Source organism: Alosa alosa, chromosome 5, assembly GCF_017589495.1.
Source record: "Alosa alosa isolate M-15738 ecotype Scorff River chromosome 5, AALO_Geno_1.1, whole genome shotgun sequence".
NCBI classification, from domain to species: Eukaryota; Metazoa; Chordata; class Actinopteri; order Clupeiformes; family Clupeidae; genus Alosa; species Alosa alosa.
The window spans coordinates 6,358,984-6,378,421 of record NC_063193.1 but is presented as its reverse complement, the minus strand read 5'-3'; the positions used below and the strand labels follow the sequence as shown (position 1 = coordinate 6,378,421).

At 40.4% G+C, this 19,438-nt stretch overlaps 1 protein-coding gene across 2 annotated transcripts; it reads right to left on the bottom strand.

Moving 5' to 3' along the window:
• Window positions 1–292: 292 nt before the first annotated feature.
• On the bottom strand, window positions 293–15,057 carry ube2d4 (ubiquitin-conjugating enzyme E2D 4 (putative)). 2 transcript variants are annotated; one of them, XM_048243213.1, is made up of 8 exons: window positions 14,989–15,041; window positions 14,802–14,846; window positions 11,194–11,257; window positions 10,597–10,628; window positions 10,405–10,482; window positions 10,162–10,267; window positions 7,805–7,898; window positions 293–3,850 (listed from the first exon to the last, which is right to left on the bottom strand). In XM_048243213.1, the coding sequence occupies exons 2-8, from the start codon at window positions 14,823–14,825 to the stop codon at window positions 3,805–3,807; spliced, it is 444 nt and encodes a 147-aa protein (XP_048099170.1). In that variant the 5' UTR covers window positions 14,826–14,846; window positions 14,989–15,041; the 3' UTR covers window positions 293–3,804. The 2 variants fall into 2 exon arrangements, with proteins under 2 accessions (XP_048099170.1, XP_048099168.1); XM_048243211.1 differs by having other exon boundaries at window positions 14,802–15,057.
• Window positions 15,058–19,438: the final 4,381 nt, after the last annotated feature.

Below are 19,438 nucleotides of genomic sequence, written 5' to 3'. Positions count from 1 at the left end.
TTTTATGGAATGTGGAGTATGAATTGATTTTTTGGCGGACATTACACATGGCACCTTTAAGAAGAACAATAGTGTGCCTGCTTTAGCAAGCACACTAATAATAAGAAAACTTAAGAAGAACAATAGTGTGTCTGCTTTAGCAAGCACACTAAGGCTCAAATACCCTCATGAAACTAAAATTAAACTGTGCTGTAACCTAGAAACTATTTTGTTAGAAATAAAGCACGCATAAAACTAAATTGTTAATGCATTGGTGTGGGTATGGCCAGTGAAATGAATCTCGGACCAAGTGTAAAACAAAAGGAGCTTTATTCATGTATTTTGACAACTTGAGAGTTTTTTTTTTTTTTCGTTTTTTTTCAGGTGTAGCACATACTGTAAATGGATGCAAAGGGGGAGAGTGTTAGATGTGGTGACAGGTCTTCCGCACATAATATTCTACACAAATCAAAATCATAGAACCAAGTGGATGAGGAGCCACACACGGCTGTGTGCTACACAGTAAATAGATACGGGGACAGTATAACTCTCTGTTTTAATCTCCTCTAAATTAAAAACAAACAGCAGGAAAATTGACTTTCATTTCCCATTTGTAGGAAGTAAGAAAAAAAAAACGAAGACACACACGCACACACACTTTACAGTAGCCATAGCTATAAAATGACAGTTAAGGCTGAGATTTTCTTGAAGGTGTCAGGAGAGGCAAATGGTACAGAAATCCCTGATATTTTGCAGATGGCTGTTTTTTTGTTTTGTTTGCTTGTTTGTTTGTTTGTTTGTTTGTTTGTTTTCTGTAGAAGTAAGCATGCTAGTGTTCCAAGTGGTCAGAGCTGACCTGCTGATGAGTGCGTCCGGTTCGTTCCAACTCTCAGCTCATCTACGCCGTCCTCTCATGACATCCATCATCAAAGCTCCATTGTGAACATTATTCTGACTGCATTTCAAGCGTATCGGTGGAAGACGGCAAATAAATAGCAAAAATAAATACATAAATAAATAAAACGTCACAAACTACAGAGAGCACAACCAGTGAGCTTCGTTCAGCTACGTCTAGCAAGGATATGCAGACACCGCAATATTTAAGCCAATGCGTGAAGCAAGCAGCTTCATCCATACAATGAGAGAGTTCGGTTTGCATTCAGGAGATTACATTCAACAAACAATTCTGTGGGTACATTTACAGGATATCCTGTTAGGTTTGTGAGGCTCCATCTGATCCCTCCCCACACTGTGTTCTATATCATGTTTTAAACTATCAAGGCATGTCAAGTAAAGAAAGAAAAAAAAAAAAAGAAAAAACAATTCAGTGCTTAAACACCAACTTATGAAATGATATACAAGTCCGATCTTGAAATGATATTCAGTGTTATTTGAAAACAGCCCAAATAGAGCCCTTTTTCTGGGCAAAACTGCATTTAATGGCCCAGAATAAGAGTGTGCGGATCCTTGCTGTGAGGATTACAGCAGGGTTAAAAGAACAGACTCATCCAGCAGTACATCTCCTGGGCAACCTATTCAGTTCAGGAGGTATTAGGTCGCCCCCGCCACTTCCACACTGAAGGTACAAAGCCAGTCAGGCCCCCACCCCATACACCCATACACACACACACACTTCTCTTTTCTTTCAGGATGATCAATTCCCTTTACTATGGCAAGATTCATCCTCCGACCCACAAATAGCCACGCAATAATGGTGGAACAGGTGTAAAACCCAAATGGAACTCTAATGAAATGCACTGCAAGTCCTCCAGCACCTGTGCCGGCTTTGTACAGAGCTCACTGTCAACTCAATGGAAATGCACAAAAGGTTAATCATTTTAGTGAAAGATCAAAAGAAGACTGTAGCTGTGAAAGACTGTAAAATGTAAGAAAAATAAGGAAAAGATCTTTTGTAAAGATAGTGTGGCATAAATCTATTGCCTTTATACAGGTCCCATGATGCACCTTCCCCATGTTTAATAAAAAAAGGAGGTTGTGGCATAGTAGTAGACCTAGTAGAGTAGAGTTTCCATATGGATTTTTACAATTCCAGTTCTCTTTTGTACAGTAAATACTCAGTTGGATAAACTACTGTCTGACTTTTAGACGTATAATGAGTTACTTACACAAAATATTGTCTGCTATGGATCCTATTTTTTGTAAACTAATACTTACAACTCTACTGTAACATGCACATGCATTGGTTACAGTTTTGTGTAAAAAATCACGATGGAAACTCCATATTTCGGAACCGCACAGGTAAACCACCAGTGTAAATTCACAGGTGCATCGATGGGAGATAATAAAAAAAAAAAAAAAAAAAAAACAACTAACACATTCATTAAAATAACAAAAAATACACCAATGTTGATTTAAGTATATACTGAGGTTAATACCTTTGGGAAAAGTGTAGGGCTTGCTCACAAACGGAACTGTTTGCAATCATAACCAAAGATTCTTTCCATCTCACAACTGAGCGGCCAAAGGGTTTCCCTTTCCAAAGATCCACAGTCAGCTATGAACATTCACGTCATAAGGTTGCACAATAAAACATGATCTGATCTGGGCCAAGGAGGACAGGAGGTTGGAGGGGGGACACTGGTGCAGGACCCATCTTAGCCTCTGCCTACAAATTCAGGGGAGACGCCCGCAGTTGGACAACACTATGCACATCCACACCATAGATAGCCGAGTTAATCAGAGTATTTGTTAGTTCATGTTCCAAGTGATGTGCTGCACATGAGAAGGGATCCCAACTCCCACAATCCCTTCCTAGTGTCTGACTTTGGCCTTGAAGAAGCCATTATGTATGAACAGAGGCAGGGCAATTGAGTTACATTCTGGATGATAAAGGAGGTTCATCAGGAGCCTTAACATCTATCCCGATGTGGTAATATTACAGTAAAAAAAATTGCAGGTATTGTTGAAGCACCAGAAGATCTTATTTGACAACATTCTAAAGTTATTAACATGATAGATTAAACATGTCACCATTACAGTAAGTTCTGTACTTCAAGTTGTGAGGTCAACCATGATACCAGCCTCTCTCAAGCTTTAAAACAAATGTCTGCCGAGAGTGAAATGACGCTAGTGGCCACTGCAGACAAGCCTCATTTCACTAAGGGAGCTCCAATCCAATCAAATAGTACAGCAGAATAAACAAAAATATCCATTAACACAAAGCACGACTGCGGAGCAGAAACCCCCCCTATGTGCTCGTTCTGAAGAGGAGAATGGGCCGAGCAACCAAGTAGCTCCCTTGTCCAATTTCAACGGAACATTCAGAAAAATGATTCATACACCAGCCATGGTGACGACAACAACAAACGGTGATCATAAGCATAATCAAACAGTTTTATGAGGAGTAACACTGATAATAATAATAATAATAATAATAATAATAATAATAATAATAATAATAATCATAATAATCATAATGTATGGATCACAATAACAGTAGTAGCACTAATAGTAGTAAAAGTCTAGTGTGATTTTTCCTGGGTTTGTGGTGGCGGTGGTGGTGGTGGCCTGCGTTACCAGGCTTGGCTCAGCTGGTTCAGGCCCAGGCTGAGAGAAGGGGCCTCTGGAGCGGCCGGAGAGAGGCTCATTGCAGCCAGTTCACACAGGTGTCCCTCAGTCCACGCCTGGAGCTTGCGCGGTTTTTTCCTCCCTTTTTTGTCATTTCAAAAGGGTGTGTCATTTAATTTTTTGTCCCCCTGTCTGGTTCCGACTCCTTATGTTAAAAATGTTAAAACATATCTTTTTTTCTGTGTTCCTTTGCTTGCTTCCTTTTTTAGCGGTTCTTCGGATGTGTTCTGTAGGCTCTCACATGGCATACTTTTGAGTCCATTCCCTTGCTAGTCTGTTGTACCTGTGAAAAATATGACGGAACAACATTAGTGTCTGGCATGTATTTCTAAGGTCAAAGGTGTCTTTTAAAGTCATACAATTAGGGTGGGCACGTGCCTGCCCGCCCAAAATCATAAGATTTGTTTTTTCTTAATAATCAGACCGCAGTTAACGTGTCATCTATTCATCTCTCTCACGTCTCCCTGCTGCATTCAGCTGTTTGAGAGCTGATGTTGGTTCTGAACTGCTATTGGCTCGGCTGATCTCCATAGGCGGGACTAAGCGAGACGGTGACTTTGGCAAAGCAGGCAGGAAGGCTATCAGCACAATGCAGAAAAGTGGACAGGTAACAACAGAATGCTCTTGCCCCCTAAATGGTTTGATAGAGAGATTGACTCCCTAAATCTATGAATATCTAATCTATGAAGAAATAATATTTGACAAACATTCATTATTTAGTTACTTTAAATTAGCCCAAGGTAGCCTTGTCACCTTTGTGTGCATTAAGCTCATGGGCTTTGTCAGGAATAACAATGGAAAGCTGAATGTGGTGAGAGTGTCTTCAGTAGCCCTAAAGACAACAACTGGAAATGGAACAGCCTACTATCCACTGTCTGTTACACTGCATGTAGCCTAGCAGCCATCCAAAGTGAATACTATGAAATTAGGCCGGGCTACTAGCAGTGTCTCCTTGTGTAATTAGCTTAATACACATAGCCTACTGGTAATCAGAAAAAAACCCTCATGTTTACCTGAAGGGTTCTAGCCTACACTGCAAAATATTAAGTTAATATTAAGTGTAAATATTATTTTTTAAGCTGTAGGCTATTTTTGAATGAATGACCAACAATGTATAAGCTAAAGTGACAATATGATTTTATCATTTAATGAGCCAGAAGGGGGGGGGGGGGGGGGGGACCAGGCAGGTTTTTTGATCATGAAAAGTTTTTTTTTTTCAAATGAACAAGACCAGGCAGGTTTTGATCATGAAAATGTTTTTGGTAGTCAATCATAGAACTGTACACAGTTCTATAAAGAATCAAGAAAAATATCTTCTCGGCCTATGTACAGTGGGGAGAATAAGTATTTGAACCCATGCTAAAGTTGACTGAAAAGAGGAATATAAAATCATAAAAAATGAGTAAAAATCCAACATTTAAGGACACCAATTTTCTTAGTGAATGAAGAATGTGTTGTAAATAAATAAATGTTCTTCCTTAAAATACAGGGGTAATAAGTATTTGACCCCTATGTTAAATTCCCATAGAGGAAGGCAGATTTTTAATTTTTAAAGGCCACTTATTTCATGGATCCAGGATACTATGCATCCTGATAAAGTTCCCTTGGCCTTTGGAATTAAAATAGCCCCACATTGCTGCTTGCCTCTATGGGAATTTAACATAGGGGTCAAATACTTATTACCCCTGTATTTTAAGGAAGAACATTTATTTATTTACGATACATTCTTCATTCACTAAGAAAATTGGTGTCCTTAAATGTTGGATTTTTACTCATTTTCTATTAAGGCATTAAGATCAATTTCTAACAGATGATTTTATATTCCTCTTTTTAGTCAACTTTAGCATGGGTTCAAATACTTATTCTCCCCACTGTATATTATTTGTGTTCGGGGTGTGGTTTTTATCTTTTTAAAAAAATACAGCTAAAAAAAAATACAGCTCAGCCCAGTTCCCACCACAAAAATATGTTTTTTATGGTCTTCCATTGTTATAATATGTTTCTGTAAGAATCAATTTTGCAATTCTGATGAGAGATCACAGATTCTCCCCCAGGTAATCAATGGCCATTTGTTTACTTTAAACGTTTGTGCGCATTAGAATGCTTCTGCATTCAGAATACCAATAATATTTGTAACTATATTACTACATGTTACATTGTTATGGGGAGCACACAGAAGAGGATGAAGGTGAGATGCTGATAGCAGACATTTTATTTATGCAGTTTCTTTACTCTTATAGAGGTAAACAGACACAGGTGCACCTCTATTACTTCATATTGGCAGATAGCTCAGAATTTTGTGAACACTATGTTAGTGACAAAAGCAAGTGATTCACACTGATGTTTCTACATGCCCTGTTTGCTTCCATTATATAGCCCTTACTCTGTTGCCAGTCTTTCAGCAGTGTAACTCAATACAGGGCCAATTTAGACCTAAAACAGAGCCAAGGCACAGGTTGAGTTTCCTTTAAAACAAGTATCGAGCTGTATAGCCTACAAATTCATTCAAATGTTTTTTGATATACTATGAAATCACAGTCGGATTCAAAGAGCTGACCCTTTGGGTCAGGTTAATACAAATCTGAGGGAAAAAAAACATTGTTTTTCTGTTCTAGGATTTATTTATGCATCATCTTAGATTACCACCAGAGGGAGCATCTTGAGGACAACAGCTCACAGATTCAGCCGAGTAAGATCAATCATATACATATGATTGGTACACACTAAGGTACACATAATGGCTAGTGTTAATTTTGTCACCTATTTTTAATTTAGTCTTAGTCTTGTGACGAAATGTCCTTTTTAGTCTTTGTCATATTTAGTCATTCAAATATCATTTTTGTTAGTCAAGTTTTAGTCAACTAAAAGTCTCGTAATTTTAGTCTAGTTTTAGTCAAAAGAAAACTAAAAGCTATCTTAGTCAGTTTTAGTCAAAACATTTCAGTCTTTTTTTATAACAAATTATTTCAGTCAGTCAGTATGTTTACATGCACAGGTAAGTCGAGCTACAGTTATAGCTCGGCTGGGATTTGACCACAGACAGTAAAAGATTTGATTGGACCACTGTCATGATCTTAGTAGACCAGTGTTTCACAAAAAGTGGTCCATAAGCTATCCCAAGTGGTCCACGAGCAGGCGTGGTAAAATATAATATAGATGAGTTGTTTGCAATATTGAACCAACTTTCATGTAAATTCAAACAGTTCTACAACACTGTCTGTGTCAGATATGCCAGTTTAAATAATATGAATCCTCTGACACAATTAAGCAAAGTGCAAAGACAATAAGCAAGGTGGTTCAGTGAGTATTGTGTAGGCTAATATACTGCTAGGTCTATTTTTAATTGTTTTTTAGCTAGGTAGTCCGTGCGTTTCTTTTTTATTGATTAGTTAAGTGGTCCTTCATCTGAAAAAGTTTGAGAAACACTGTCTTAGACTCAAGTATGAATGTTTACTCCGCCACGCTAGATGGCAATATGTGCCCAAACGCAACACAAACTCTCTATCTTAGCTAACTTGCTAGCTTAACTTTCCATATTAGCTTACTTGCTAGCAAACTTTGCATCATCAGTGTAACTAGTTAAATAGTTGACATTACTTGCTGAAAATGTTCGTATGGACATTCTGGGGGATGTTAATTTGTATATGTATGAGAGAAGCTTCAACTTCTGGGTATGTAGCATTGTGGCCTAATACCTAGGTAGTTAGCTTGCTAACTCTGACAGAAATCTCTGGTGTTCTTGTTCCATGTAGTTTATTTACAGGGTTGCAGCAGAGAATGTCTAGTTGCAGCAACAGCACGTGGACTAGCCTACAGGAAAGCTGCTGCGCATGAACCATGAACTCATTCGAATATTTTGAAAGCGTAACAGCTATTCTGGCTTCTCATTTTTAGGCGAAAATGAAGAGAGATTTTATCTTAGTTTTTATTTCATGCAAAACATTTTAGCCTATATCTTTTTTTTTCAACAATAATGCATCTTAAGATAGTCTTAGTCAGTGTTTCAGGACATTAATGCAGTCTTGTCATCTTCTCGTCTTAGTCATGGAAAAAAAGGTTGTTGACGAAAAAATTTTCTCTAGTCTCGTCTGACGAAATTAACACTAATAATGGCTGTATATTTTTTAGATTTAACTTGCTGATGTTTTATTACTTAGAATTGTATCCCCTCCCAAATACACATAAAAGCAACAGAATGTTAAGGCTATGCAGGTGGTGTATAAAAAGCTCTACTCACTTTTCCCTGTCTGCTTTGTAAGTATGTGCGATCTCCGGTACCAGAGGGTCATCAGGATTGGGGTCACACAGCAGAGAGCAGATGGACAACAGAACTGGAAACAAAAGAGAAAAAAAGTTGGAATTCCATACTGTCCAAAACTACACACACCAGATATTTCTTATCTCTGGTTTGTCATTGAAAAGGAAGTGTTGTGGCTGTGGCTGTATTTAGCCTGTGTAGGATATATTGGTAAGACAATATTCTAGCTCAAGTAGTAGATACTGAGGGCCAGTCATTTGAGAACGTAGCGTTATCGGTGCCATGGCCAACCCGCAGAAACCGCACGCTATGACACTTATGTTAATGTCATATTTATCAAACCTGGACTTCATCAAGTAAACAGCACCTTTCTACGCCCCCTACCGCAAAAAGGCCTGTTTGTACATACCTCGCCACCTGGCCCTGAGCGCATACAGTTCAACACTGCTATTGTAACTTGTTTCTATTTTATTCAGCAAGGTTAGTGCTGGGGTGCATACAGTTCCATATCCCAAGACAAGTTCAGAATCAGATTTAGAATATTTTTTTTGCCAAGTTTTTAAGACTAGGAATTTTACTTGGTGAAGTTTTTAACAATATTATGTCATATATATAATATAATATAATATAATATAGGCCTATATATATATATATATATATATATATATATATATATATATATATATATATATATATATATATATATATATATATATATACAGAAATATGACAAAGTGCAGGTGCAGGGACAAAAACACTATGCAGAAAGGGGGGCTATGTTTTGTTGAGGAGACTAATTGCAGAGGGGAAGAAACTGTTTTTGCGGCATGAGGTCCTGGTCATAATGGACCACAGTCTCCTGCCAGAGGGGAGTGTCACAAAAAGACTGTGTCCGGGGTGGGAGGGGTCTGCAGCAATCTTTCCTGCCTGCCTCAGGGTCCTGGAGGTGTACAGACTTTGGAGAGAAGGCAGGCTGCAGCCAATCACTCTCTCAGCAGAGCAAGTTATGAAGTAAAACTCAGTAAAGCTGTAGGGCTGACTGATTAATTACTATGCAAGATTGCTTAGGCTAGGTGTGGAACAAAAATGACTTGTAAGGACTGAAACATTACATGTTTACCTTATGTATGCATTGGTGCATTATCTATGCATCATCTAAGCATCATACCTATGCATGCGAAGTTCATAATTTATTTAAGGCAGCTGCGGAATTCAAAGACAACAGAGAGAATCAGCATTTTCACGTGTCTTGGTTGGTCTGAGCACTTGAGCGACACCCACATACACCATTCTCCCGCTTTTATCATAGGCATTGCTATGACAACAGTAGCGGTTAACCACCTTTCCCTAGCAGCCTCTGAATGGCACACAATGGCACACATGTTGAGTGTGAGTGTGTGCCTGCCCTTTGCCTGTCTAAAAATAATACCACCCTGCGCTTGTTTACGCTAAAGCTTTAGCTTCTCCCATTCTTCACAATGTCATCCAGGAATTTCAAATCCAACATATATAATTGTGTTCACAAACATATAATTGTGTGTAAAATCATGTTCAAATTTGGGACCTCTGTCCAGATATAAAAGCATCTGTCACGTTCATGTAATATGGTTTGCTATTTTAAGCTATTACCACCTGGTACTGTAAAAGCTCCTTACTAATTTGCCACACCCCAACACAGAGGTCTATTTAAAGTCCATCCAGAAGAAGATGCAGAGTCACTTGTGTCATGCACAAAGGTGGTTTCTGTTCAGATGCACCAGTTCCCTCAGTGCTTCATAATCTATTCCAAACAGTCCTACCAGCATCATTAAAGGCAAAGTATGTCACTCTGTTCACCTCAACAACAAATTAAATTACACACCCTCCCTTCCATGCTCCCAAAGCAATGTGTTGATTGGCTGGAATTTTTTATGGTTTGGAGCGGGACACTGTTTGTTTCCCATTTCCAGACATGTTTTGAGTGTTAAACCTGCGTTGTGTTGATTTCGTGGCTCAGCCCTGCACTAGCCTGGATTTGAACCCGCAACTTGAAGCACCTCAGACTGGAAGTCGAAAGCACTAGCAAGTGAGCTAAAACCAATAGGCCCTAGCATCTCCTGCTATTACGTCTCTTAAGGCGTCATGAGGGAAGTTTAAACTACATACATACTGCACAGCTACATACCAGCTGGCTAACGTTACAAGTGCATACACAGAATGAGCAGCTTGAGAACTGTGAGGAGCAATTCCCAGTATTTGACAAAAAAATGTATTGGATTAGAATAGTGGACTTTGAGCTAAACTCTCAGTGTTCACAAAACAATAAATGACATACCTTTACATACATGTGCACATACCTTTGGATACAGTGAGCGCTGGTGACCACTGTGATCTTAAAATATCCAGACAAATGCTCCCATTGCTGTTTATGTTTGGGTGGTAGATTTTTGTTGTGAAAGCAACCTTAAATTGGATTTGGAAATGAAAGGTATGCATTCAGTAACCATATACACATTCAAATACTTTTCAGTCAAACATTTTACGCTTTCAAAGATAGAACGAATTATGTTTCATATTTTTAAATCACATGGCTCTGTCACCTTAGGAGGCTTAAAGGGGTAGTCTGTGGGGAAGTGAATTGTGAGGAAGAAGACTCCACCCTGGTATGGGCTGTCATTCTAAGACAAAGACACAGAATGGTAATGCTGTGAGAGAGACGATCAAACGCTTTTTGACTACGGCATCATTGAACAGATGAAGTGGATCAGACGAGTGCAAAATGATCTACCTACCGGCCCCATTATCGTCGCCTGCCAGTGAAAAACTGAAAAACATACACAAAAGATGCAACACAGCAGTCAAGACACAGCTAGCACGCAGCCAATGCCAATAAAATATTTTTTATACCTGACGAAGACCTGAGTGGTCGAAACATTGTAACCTGCCATTAAACTGGGAGCATACAAGGCAGTGTGCGGATAGCTTTACTTTTTTCTAAATAGCAAATCTAAACAGTGATGAAGCCTGAATCAAAGCAGATGTTAAGCATTGCATTATTAATGTCTCATTGTACCATGCTCTCACAGTAAACTCAGAGAAAAATCTGTGTTGAATCAGAACCATTAACACATTCTTTGGGGGTCAAGAACTTGGCTGATTACCATCAGATATACAGTTATAACATCTGCCTGGAGCTTCTGGAGCATGACTAAAACAGGTCTGACAGACCTCTAATTTAAACTGCTATACTTTCCCACATGATATAACCGTATGGGGGCAACCGTAATCCTGGGGTTGACTTACTGTCGTCAGGGCGGGAAACTCCACCTAGGGCCCGTCTGGATGGAACGGCAAGAGCCACACACACATACACACACACACGCACTTACGGTCTTCGCCAACTGGTCCTGCTGAGCACTGGGCGGGAGGATCCCTTTGCAGGTCTGTCAGCTCCTGTAGGGGAGAGCAAAGAGATGCATCATTGAGACAGATGCCATGTTAGCCCTGTGCATGAGAGTGCAGGTTTATGCAGTGCCCCCCATAACCCTTCCATCCGATGCCACTTACAGTTCAGTGGAAGTGTGCATTTGATTAGCTCTGGGGTTCTTAAATGTATGGCCTGTAAATGGTTTAGCAGCTGAGGCACTAGTCGCCCTTATCATCTCTACGTGACTGGTTGACACCTTTCAAAATTGTTCAGCCAGATACACTACATTCCAATTATATTATTTAAACTCAGTTTGCCCTTTATAGCTGTACATGACATAGTCTATCTACAATTTCACAGGGGGCGCTCTACCCATGAAGGAGCATAAAGTGCAAATGATATTTTTCTAATTTCCCTTTTAACCCTTCAGCAGGGACATTTTGAACATTCTAACATGTCCCACAACATTGTAAGGTTCTAAAATTCCATGTTGAATTCAATGAACCCAGAGCCATATAAAGGTACCTTTATATGGCTCTGAATGAACCCAGAGCTCTGAATGAACCTAGACATTCTTTAGAACGTTCAATTTCCAACATTCTGGTACCGGCTTAAGGGTTAAGTGTATTGGTAAATTACCATACTGACCATAGCCTACTGTATTGATCTGCAAACCACAGATTATATGTTTGGGCTGTGGACACAAAATAAAAACCTAAAACCTAAACCTAAATAAACCATGTGTGACTGTAGTCTGTCAAATTCTGTAACATTTAGGTCTCAGAGGTTGGGTCTTGGCATGCTGGAGGAGGACAATATTGGACTCCCGCTATTTGTAGCCGAGAGACACCATAGTCCCAGCACTTGAAGTAGTTGTGAAATCTTCTGTGCAAACATGGCAAACTGACTACAAGTGTCAGGCCTTGGGTCCTTGACCTGCCCACAACTGTTGGTATTGCATATCAGCCTGAAAACAGCGCATTAGATTAACTCTGACTCACAGCTCCAGAAACAGGCAACGTCTCTAAAGTTAGCTGTGCAAGCTGACAGCTGTTTACCAAACACTTTTACTCACTCAAAGTCCAGAGGTTTGGCCCTGGACCCCCACTCCATAATTGCCATTTTAGAGGGAAACTGCCTCACCAAGTCAGGTGAATATTTACAATGTCTGTAGTCTTCTCCAACAAGCTACAGAAAGAGATTTTCCCAGATGGATTCTTACATCAGGGTTTAAGCTTTGGGAGATTATTGGTCTTTCTTTAAGGACAAAATGACCTGGTTCTTCTTATCTTAATACAGAAAAATTACAAATGGAAAATACTCCTTAGATTAATTACACGGTCTGTTACTGTGCCTTTTAGTATTACTGCAATTATGTACCGGTACTTGTTTTTTCTACGACCAATCAGATACACCAAACAAATGAGTCACAACAACTATATTTTTCTTGGGCTTAGATTTGCACAACCTTTGTTACCACATTTTGCGGTTGTTGTAGATAAATACACTACTACATTCATAACAGGAAAAGTATTTGTCAACAGTGTTCTAGATGACATGACAGACAAAGGGGACCCATAACAAAATTTAAAAGGGGCCCATAAGTTTAACACAGCATTTTCTTCAGTAAACCTCCTCCGGCCAGTTCAGTTCAGTTAACTTTGACATTTAAGATGTCTGCCCTTCAAAGCAGGTCACCACTTCATAAGGAGTACACTTCCAAGACAATTTACTACACCACTGTGTGGAAAAATGCAAGACATAGTCATGGCCCTGAGCAGTACTTCAGACTAACTTTGTTTCAGCTGTTATAACAGTCTACACTATAACAGTGTACTTTAATATTATTTTGATATGCTCCATTCTTTTGATAAAAAGGGCTACATTTGACCATAGTCCTTTATATATTACTCTTGCGGGGGCATTGATAGCAACACATAACAATATAGCAAAAACTATCTTTCATAAATTAGTGCAAGTTCATGTTCCTATATGATTTCTATTACTATTACAACAAGACCTTATCAACTTCACTGATGAGTCTAAATAATAACCAATGAACGTATGTGTGATACTAAATTACCTACTGCTGTGTGTGTTGGAAAAAAAAGATCCCAAATTATAAGGTCATATTTATTTTAAGTAGGCTAGGTTTGTGTCAGTGTTTATATACAAAGACCTGCATGGAAATCATACTAAAAGCTCTGGTGTTGTTTTTAATTGCAGTTTATGTTGCTTTTGAACTAGTTTTCAATAATGTAATGTGATGTAACACAACATTGACAGGAATAGTCATTCTTTAAAAATACCTTAGGTCATGCTGTAAAATGGCTTTTTTGCCATTTCAGTAGCACATGGTTTAAAGCCAAAACAAAATAGAACAAGCCCCTGTGTCTATGTTTATTGAAGCATCATGAAGGAAACATCATAAATGAGTTAAGTATTTCAATAGTAAGCAACCTTTTCTCAGTAAGTAATCTAACCCCTATTCAGAATGTGCATTATGCAATGTCATTTGACACTATCAGTGCAACTCTATTTGGAAACTTACTGGTCCTACTAGCTCATGTTTTGGCCTCTAGCCTATTTGTTGGGAGAAATCGCATATTCATTCACATGAATAATTCTTTAGATGTAATACTTTAATATCCAGTCTCAGTAAAGGCAATGTAGCCTAGTAGCTCCTAATGAGGAAAGCTGATTTAGAACTTCATAGGCTACCGCGCGTGGCCCGTTCACCCACGCCAGCGGGAACAGACCGGCCGAAAGCATAAAAGGGTTATGCACATAATGTCGCATGGATTTCGTTAAAATTTGCGATTAAAACACACGGGCACTCGGACGCCGTGTTAAATCTGTTAAAAATACCCTCGGCTGTCCCACTGCCCTATTTGCCCATCCATATATGGAAACATTGACATTGGGGTTCAGTATTTGGCAAGTTGCAGGCAGCTGCCATCCATCACGCCTGCGCATCAAACCTACCACTCACTCATTCAAGATGAGAAAAATGAATACACACATAATTTGACATTTTTACACGTTTCCAACCACCCAACCCTCAAAAGAAACGCCAAATGTTAATCTGATGTGAACATAAACTTGGACATATCATCTCCACTTTCTGTGTCATCGTGTGAACTGTCTTTTAGCTACAATGTATCGGCCGCAAGCCTGCGTGTGCGGTCAAATGCAAGGCAAAACAAAACAAGCCAAACCAAACTGCTACAAAAAACCCGAAATTAAAATACGACATGCTGTTCTCCAATCCCCCCCTTGTTGTCTGAAGCATTGCCATGGCCAGGAGAATGCTTCAATGCGTCAAATGCAATCTCCCACCATTGACCATCCGTCTTTGTCTAAGTATCCAGCCAGTGCCTTTTAGGTCGGATAGATAGAGAAGAGGAAAAGTATTTTAATGTGTAGCACAAACACAGATAGGCTACTAAGGTCCAAATTCGCGAACAGAATCACAACCCAGATAATTACCAAAGAGAAGACTGCTGGTAGCCTACGACACGGTTTAACTGATGTATTGCCACATAGAGCAACAAACAGGCGAACACTCACCTTCTGGATTCTTTTCAACGCCATTGCTGGTTTAATTAGATCTGGCTAGGGGAATAACATACAGCTGATTTAAACAGCTAGAAAATGATGACTGGTTTAACGTAGAAATTATATATTTCCTAATCCTTATGTGTGCCCCTCTGTAACGTCTAGAAAACAAAATAAATAAAATGAATGTTGTGAATACTCTCCGATTTCTCCAATTTGGACTCCCTTCACTGACTTCACTGACAGCTTCCAGTAAGCTACTGCTACTAGAGAGCAATACTGCAAAATCGCGATACTTCCTCAGAGTAGGCCCTTGACAAGCAGTTGCATCATGGGCATTGTAGTTTTCCTCTTTTTGCAGAAAACCACATTTTAAGATAGCCTAATTAGGCCACATAATATTGGGCACACGCAGGAAAGAGGAAATCCAAAGCCAAATGTTTTAGGCTATTTTTCCTATATATTTTGTACCGATTTGGTACAATGCTAGGGCCTATAAGGCCTAGGCCTACTACACTTTTTATCTATGCATAAATAGTCATGATAATTGTTCATAATTTACATTATCTATGAACCATACGTTCAGATAACTCGGCAAAACAATCATGCGCGTTATTAATTTAAAAAATAGGCCAAAACTATCAGCCTACAAAACTATTTGCACAACAATAGACAAACAACTGTAAGCCTCATTTGTGTATGCTACTACGGTCTGATGAATTTGCAGTGATAAACTTTTGGTATATTAGGCGACAGTGGACCATGTTGATAAACCAATCACATTCAGGAATAAAGATATAGTCCCAACTGAGTCTTCGGGGATCGGCCACAAGATGGCGCTGGAACATATATAAAAGTAGTAAGATGTAAGCCCTGTTGAAAAACCCCTAAGTCTTTTCAACCACCAGAGCGCTCCAACTGACCTGAAATCAAGATATGTCCTTCAGGCATTCTTCCAAAACGAGGGCCAGTTCTTGCGAAACACACAGCATCTTCTCTTTGATCATCATTTGATCAGAAATATCCATCGACTTGATGTGTAAATCTATATGTTGTACCTAATTTATCTCGAGGGAAATTTGGGAGGTGTCATTGCATGATTTTTCTTGAATTTTGAAAAAAATATATTGTGTGCCTTCCGATGTCCTTTCAAATGACCTAGTAGTAAAAATCTAGTTTAAGCTACTTATACACAAACAAGATGGGTCCGTCTGATTGTTTAGAATACTGTCCTTTCATTTCATTTCCTAGGGTTAGGGTTAGGCTAGATATAGAAATGTCATTGTAAACACACACACACACACACACACACACACACACACTCACATAGGTGATCATATATTTGACCTAATCCAAGATAAGACACCCTTTCAATTGAATCCAATAATACCACATTGAGGGGGTATTGAGTGTTCGTCTTTACTTACTGCCTTGTATGGACCCTTTCAACAAGGTAAACAAAAACAATGCTTGAACGTTCTATTTGGGCCCCAATCTACTTCCTCTGCATTAAGATAACATATGGAATGTTAAAAAGGAAGTCTTGTGGGGCCAACTATGATGCTGAGAATGGAACTCTCTTGAAAGGGTCCTATGGTTAAGTTAAACTTAAACTTAAAAGTTCTGTGTTTAGCAGTGGTGTACATTACCATTCAAACACACGCTTCCACCAGAGGCTATATAGCTCACAATCTGAACTTCACGTGTCAATCCAGCCCACAGGTTTTTTTTTAAAATTATTATTACATTGTGGACACAATATGTGTCCAATTATATAATAATAATTGTGTACAATAATTGTACACAATTATTATTACATTGTGGATTGTCCCTGGAAAGAAACAGGCATCAACTAAACATATATATCAAAATTCTGTTGTTGTTTTCATGATCATATCATACACAGTGTCTATTCTATGATGTATCTGCAAAAAATAAACCTTTACTGAATAGCTGTCATGGGTGCCTTCATCTGAAGTTGCTGTCTTAAAGATTCCGCACAATTTGAAACAATAATCCAACAAGTTGAACTTCTCTGGTAGCCGTTCCCTCAAACAGTTAAACAGTTAAGTTAACGAAGTATGACTTATCACCCCCTCCTTTCCTCCCCCAATGTCATTATTTCATTTCCTGCACATTCTGGTGTTCAGCTGTTTTAACTTTTCATGACTCCTCAGTTTCTGGCATAAAGGACCCATAAGATGTTTGTCAGGCAGGCAAAAGGGCGACGGGCCTGTTTTATATTTCATTATCCATTTAGCCTAGTTGAGCACCACCACGTCCATAGACCCGGGGATTGTGCCGTCGATAACTAATCATTGTTGGGGCCGTATTCATGTGTGAGTCAGCTGTGTGCTCCGATTTCTGCCCGGCCTTGTCTTCCAAAACCCCTCATGAGTTTCCCTTTATATATCTTAAACAAGGAGGGAAAAAAGAGATGCCATTATTTTAGCCCAGGCCCATGAATGGCTGGCTGTGTTCGCTCTCCTTAAATGGCTGATTCAATGTCAGGTTGAGGATCCTCTCATCAATGTGACACTGAGAAGGACCATTTTCCTTTGGAAACCTAGGAGATTCCTGCAGATAATATCTTATTGTTTGCTCATCTCTGCGCTGTCAATGACCCCCACTGTCCCGCAGGCTTGCCTGTAATCAGATTCAGCTTGAAGTGGAGATAGCAGGTCGGGTCTGTGACGCGAGGGGAAACTCGTGTGCTTGAGTCTGCCTGCTTGGGGAGGTAAATTCTCAGCAGTTTGTGGCCCATTCTATCCCAAACAGGGCACTTTCTGTAAAGTCCAGATTAAAAAATCTTCAGCCATCAAAACTAATACTTACTATGTACACAACGTCAGCAAGGAACGAGAATGACACATTTCTCCTGAATCTAAATCGCTTGAGAACGACTGCCTTACACAACACCATATCTCTCTCTCTGTCTCTCTGTATCTATCCTTTGGCTTCCCAGTGTGGTTTGAATCATTAGGCTTTCCCTAGTGACATGCCTTGACCCTGTTGGTCTTCAAGGCACAAAAAGAGAGAGAGGGAGAGAGTGAGAAAGAGAGAGATGAGAGAAAGTTATGGCTGGCGGGGGGAAGAGGTGCAGTATATTTTGAGAAGGCCTCTCACAGAATCGCTCGGGTCTTAAGTTACTCGCTCGGGCCGCTGCGGAGTATTTTCGGGTGTCCACTTTCACCTTGCCCTGCACCTCTGGGCGCCCCCAGGACCGGGTGTGATGTATGGGTGTCAGTGCCGTTCGCTAGTGGATGCAGGGGGATGTTATGGGAGGGGTCTGACCTCTCTCACACTGTAGACAATTGAGTGTGGCGCTGTAACATGAGTGCAAAGGACTGTAGGAGTGATTTGCCAGAGGGCACAGCACGACTCAGGAGCGCCGGTCTCCAGTGACTTGGCTTGGCTTAGGGGACCTCGCGCCTCACCCAAACAATGTGAGTAACTGTGAATGTGTGTATTTGAGTGTGTGTGTGTGTGTGTGTTCCCTCTTAGGAAAGTGGATGAGTGGGGGGGGGGGGGGGGCAAATCCTTGAACCCCAAACCAAACACAGCTAATACGGTATCTCCTGTCTCCTCTCTTTTAACCATAATGTGTGCCACCCCCCAAAAAACTCAAACACTTAATCTCAGCGACACCGCAGCTTACTGACCTTTGCCAGACTTTGGGTCAGCTCGGCTGCACTTGGCCACTCACTCTTCATGCCTTACGGTCACTGCCATCTCTGTGCCCTGTGCCATAATTGGAAATCGTCCCTCACCACATCCTGCGTCAACCACCTAGACCCTGACATCAATCTGGCCAGTAAAAAAAAACCACAGCCCCCCCCCCTGTCCTTGTCCAACAGAGAGGGCTTCTTACACCTCCTGAACACTACACACATGTTTACAATCATCAGCAATGAGGCCGGCCGATGTGTCCAAATTATCCAATTAAAGTGCATACTTTGGCCAGTGCAGCAGCCTGCCCTCCTGCTCCACTCTCCACTCTTCACCCTCCCTCTCCCCAATCCCCATTGCCCCCCTCCCCTGAATGCCCCCCCGGCCATATACTGGAGGCTCTCCCTCTGTCCTTTTGCACTGCGGTACCCTCTGGACAAATCCCAGTGGGCGAGACGCTGCTCTTTTGTCTCGGCGCATAGAGAGATATTTGTACACGGCCCACCGCATCAATGTGCTTGATTTAATTATACACTCACAACAGTGCGCGGCCAATTTAGGGTGTTTACAGTGTGGTCAGCGACTGCGACGCTGCACAATCGCTGAGCTGTCTCTGGACACAGAGCCTGATGAAAAGGGGGCATTATCTGAAGTGCAATCATCCTTTCATGGCCCATTTCCTTGAGTCTGATTTCATTTTGTTTGTCAATCGCTTTTTTTTTCTCTCCTCTCTCCTCCTCCTCCCTTCTTTCTTCACGGGGGCCACTGATGGCCGAGTCACCCTGAGCGGAAGGAGCTCTGGTCAGGTCCGCGTGCACACGCTCCCGCCGTCTCGAACACGGAACGAGAGTTGTTTAGCTTGGCAGCTCTCCTTTTGTTATGAGTGAGTCTGAGAAAGTGCTGGTGTGAATATCCGTTTTCCTCAAACTGCTGTAATCTGCCTCAATTACATATTTTCACATGTTAAGTGGTATAATAAG

Coding starts and splice junctions, on each gene's coding strand:
- ube2d4 (XM_048243211.1), bottom strand. CDS start 14,825: ATGGCGTTGAAAAGAATCCAGAAG. Junction 10,629..11,193: donor AGGACCAGTTGGCGAAGACC/GTAAGTGCGTGT, acceptor TATGTTTTTCAG/TTTTTCACTGGCAGGCGACG. Junction 3,851..7,804: donor TACAAAGCAGACAGGGAAAA/GTGAGTAGAGCT, acceptor TATTTTTCACAG/GTACAACAGACTAGCAAGGG.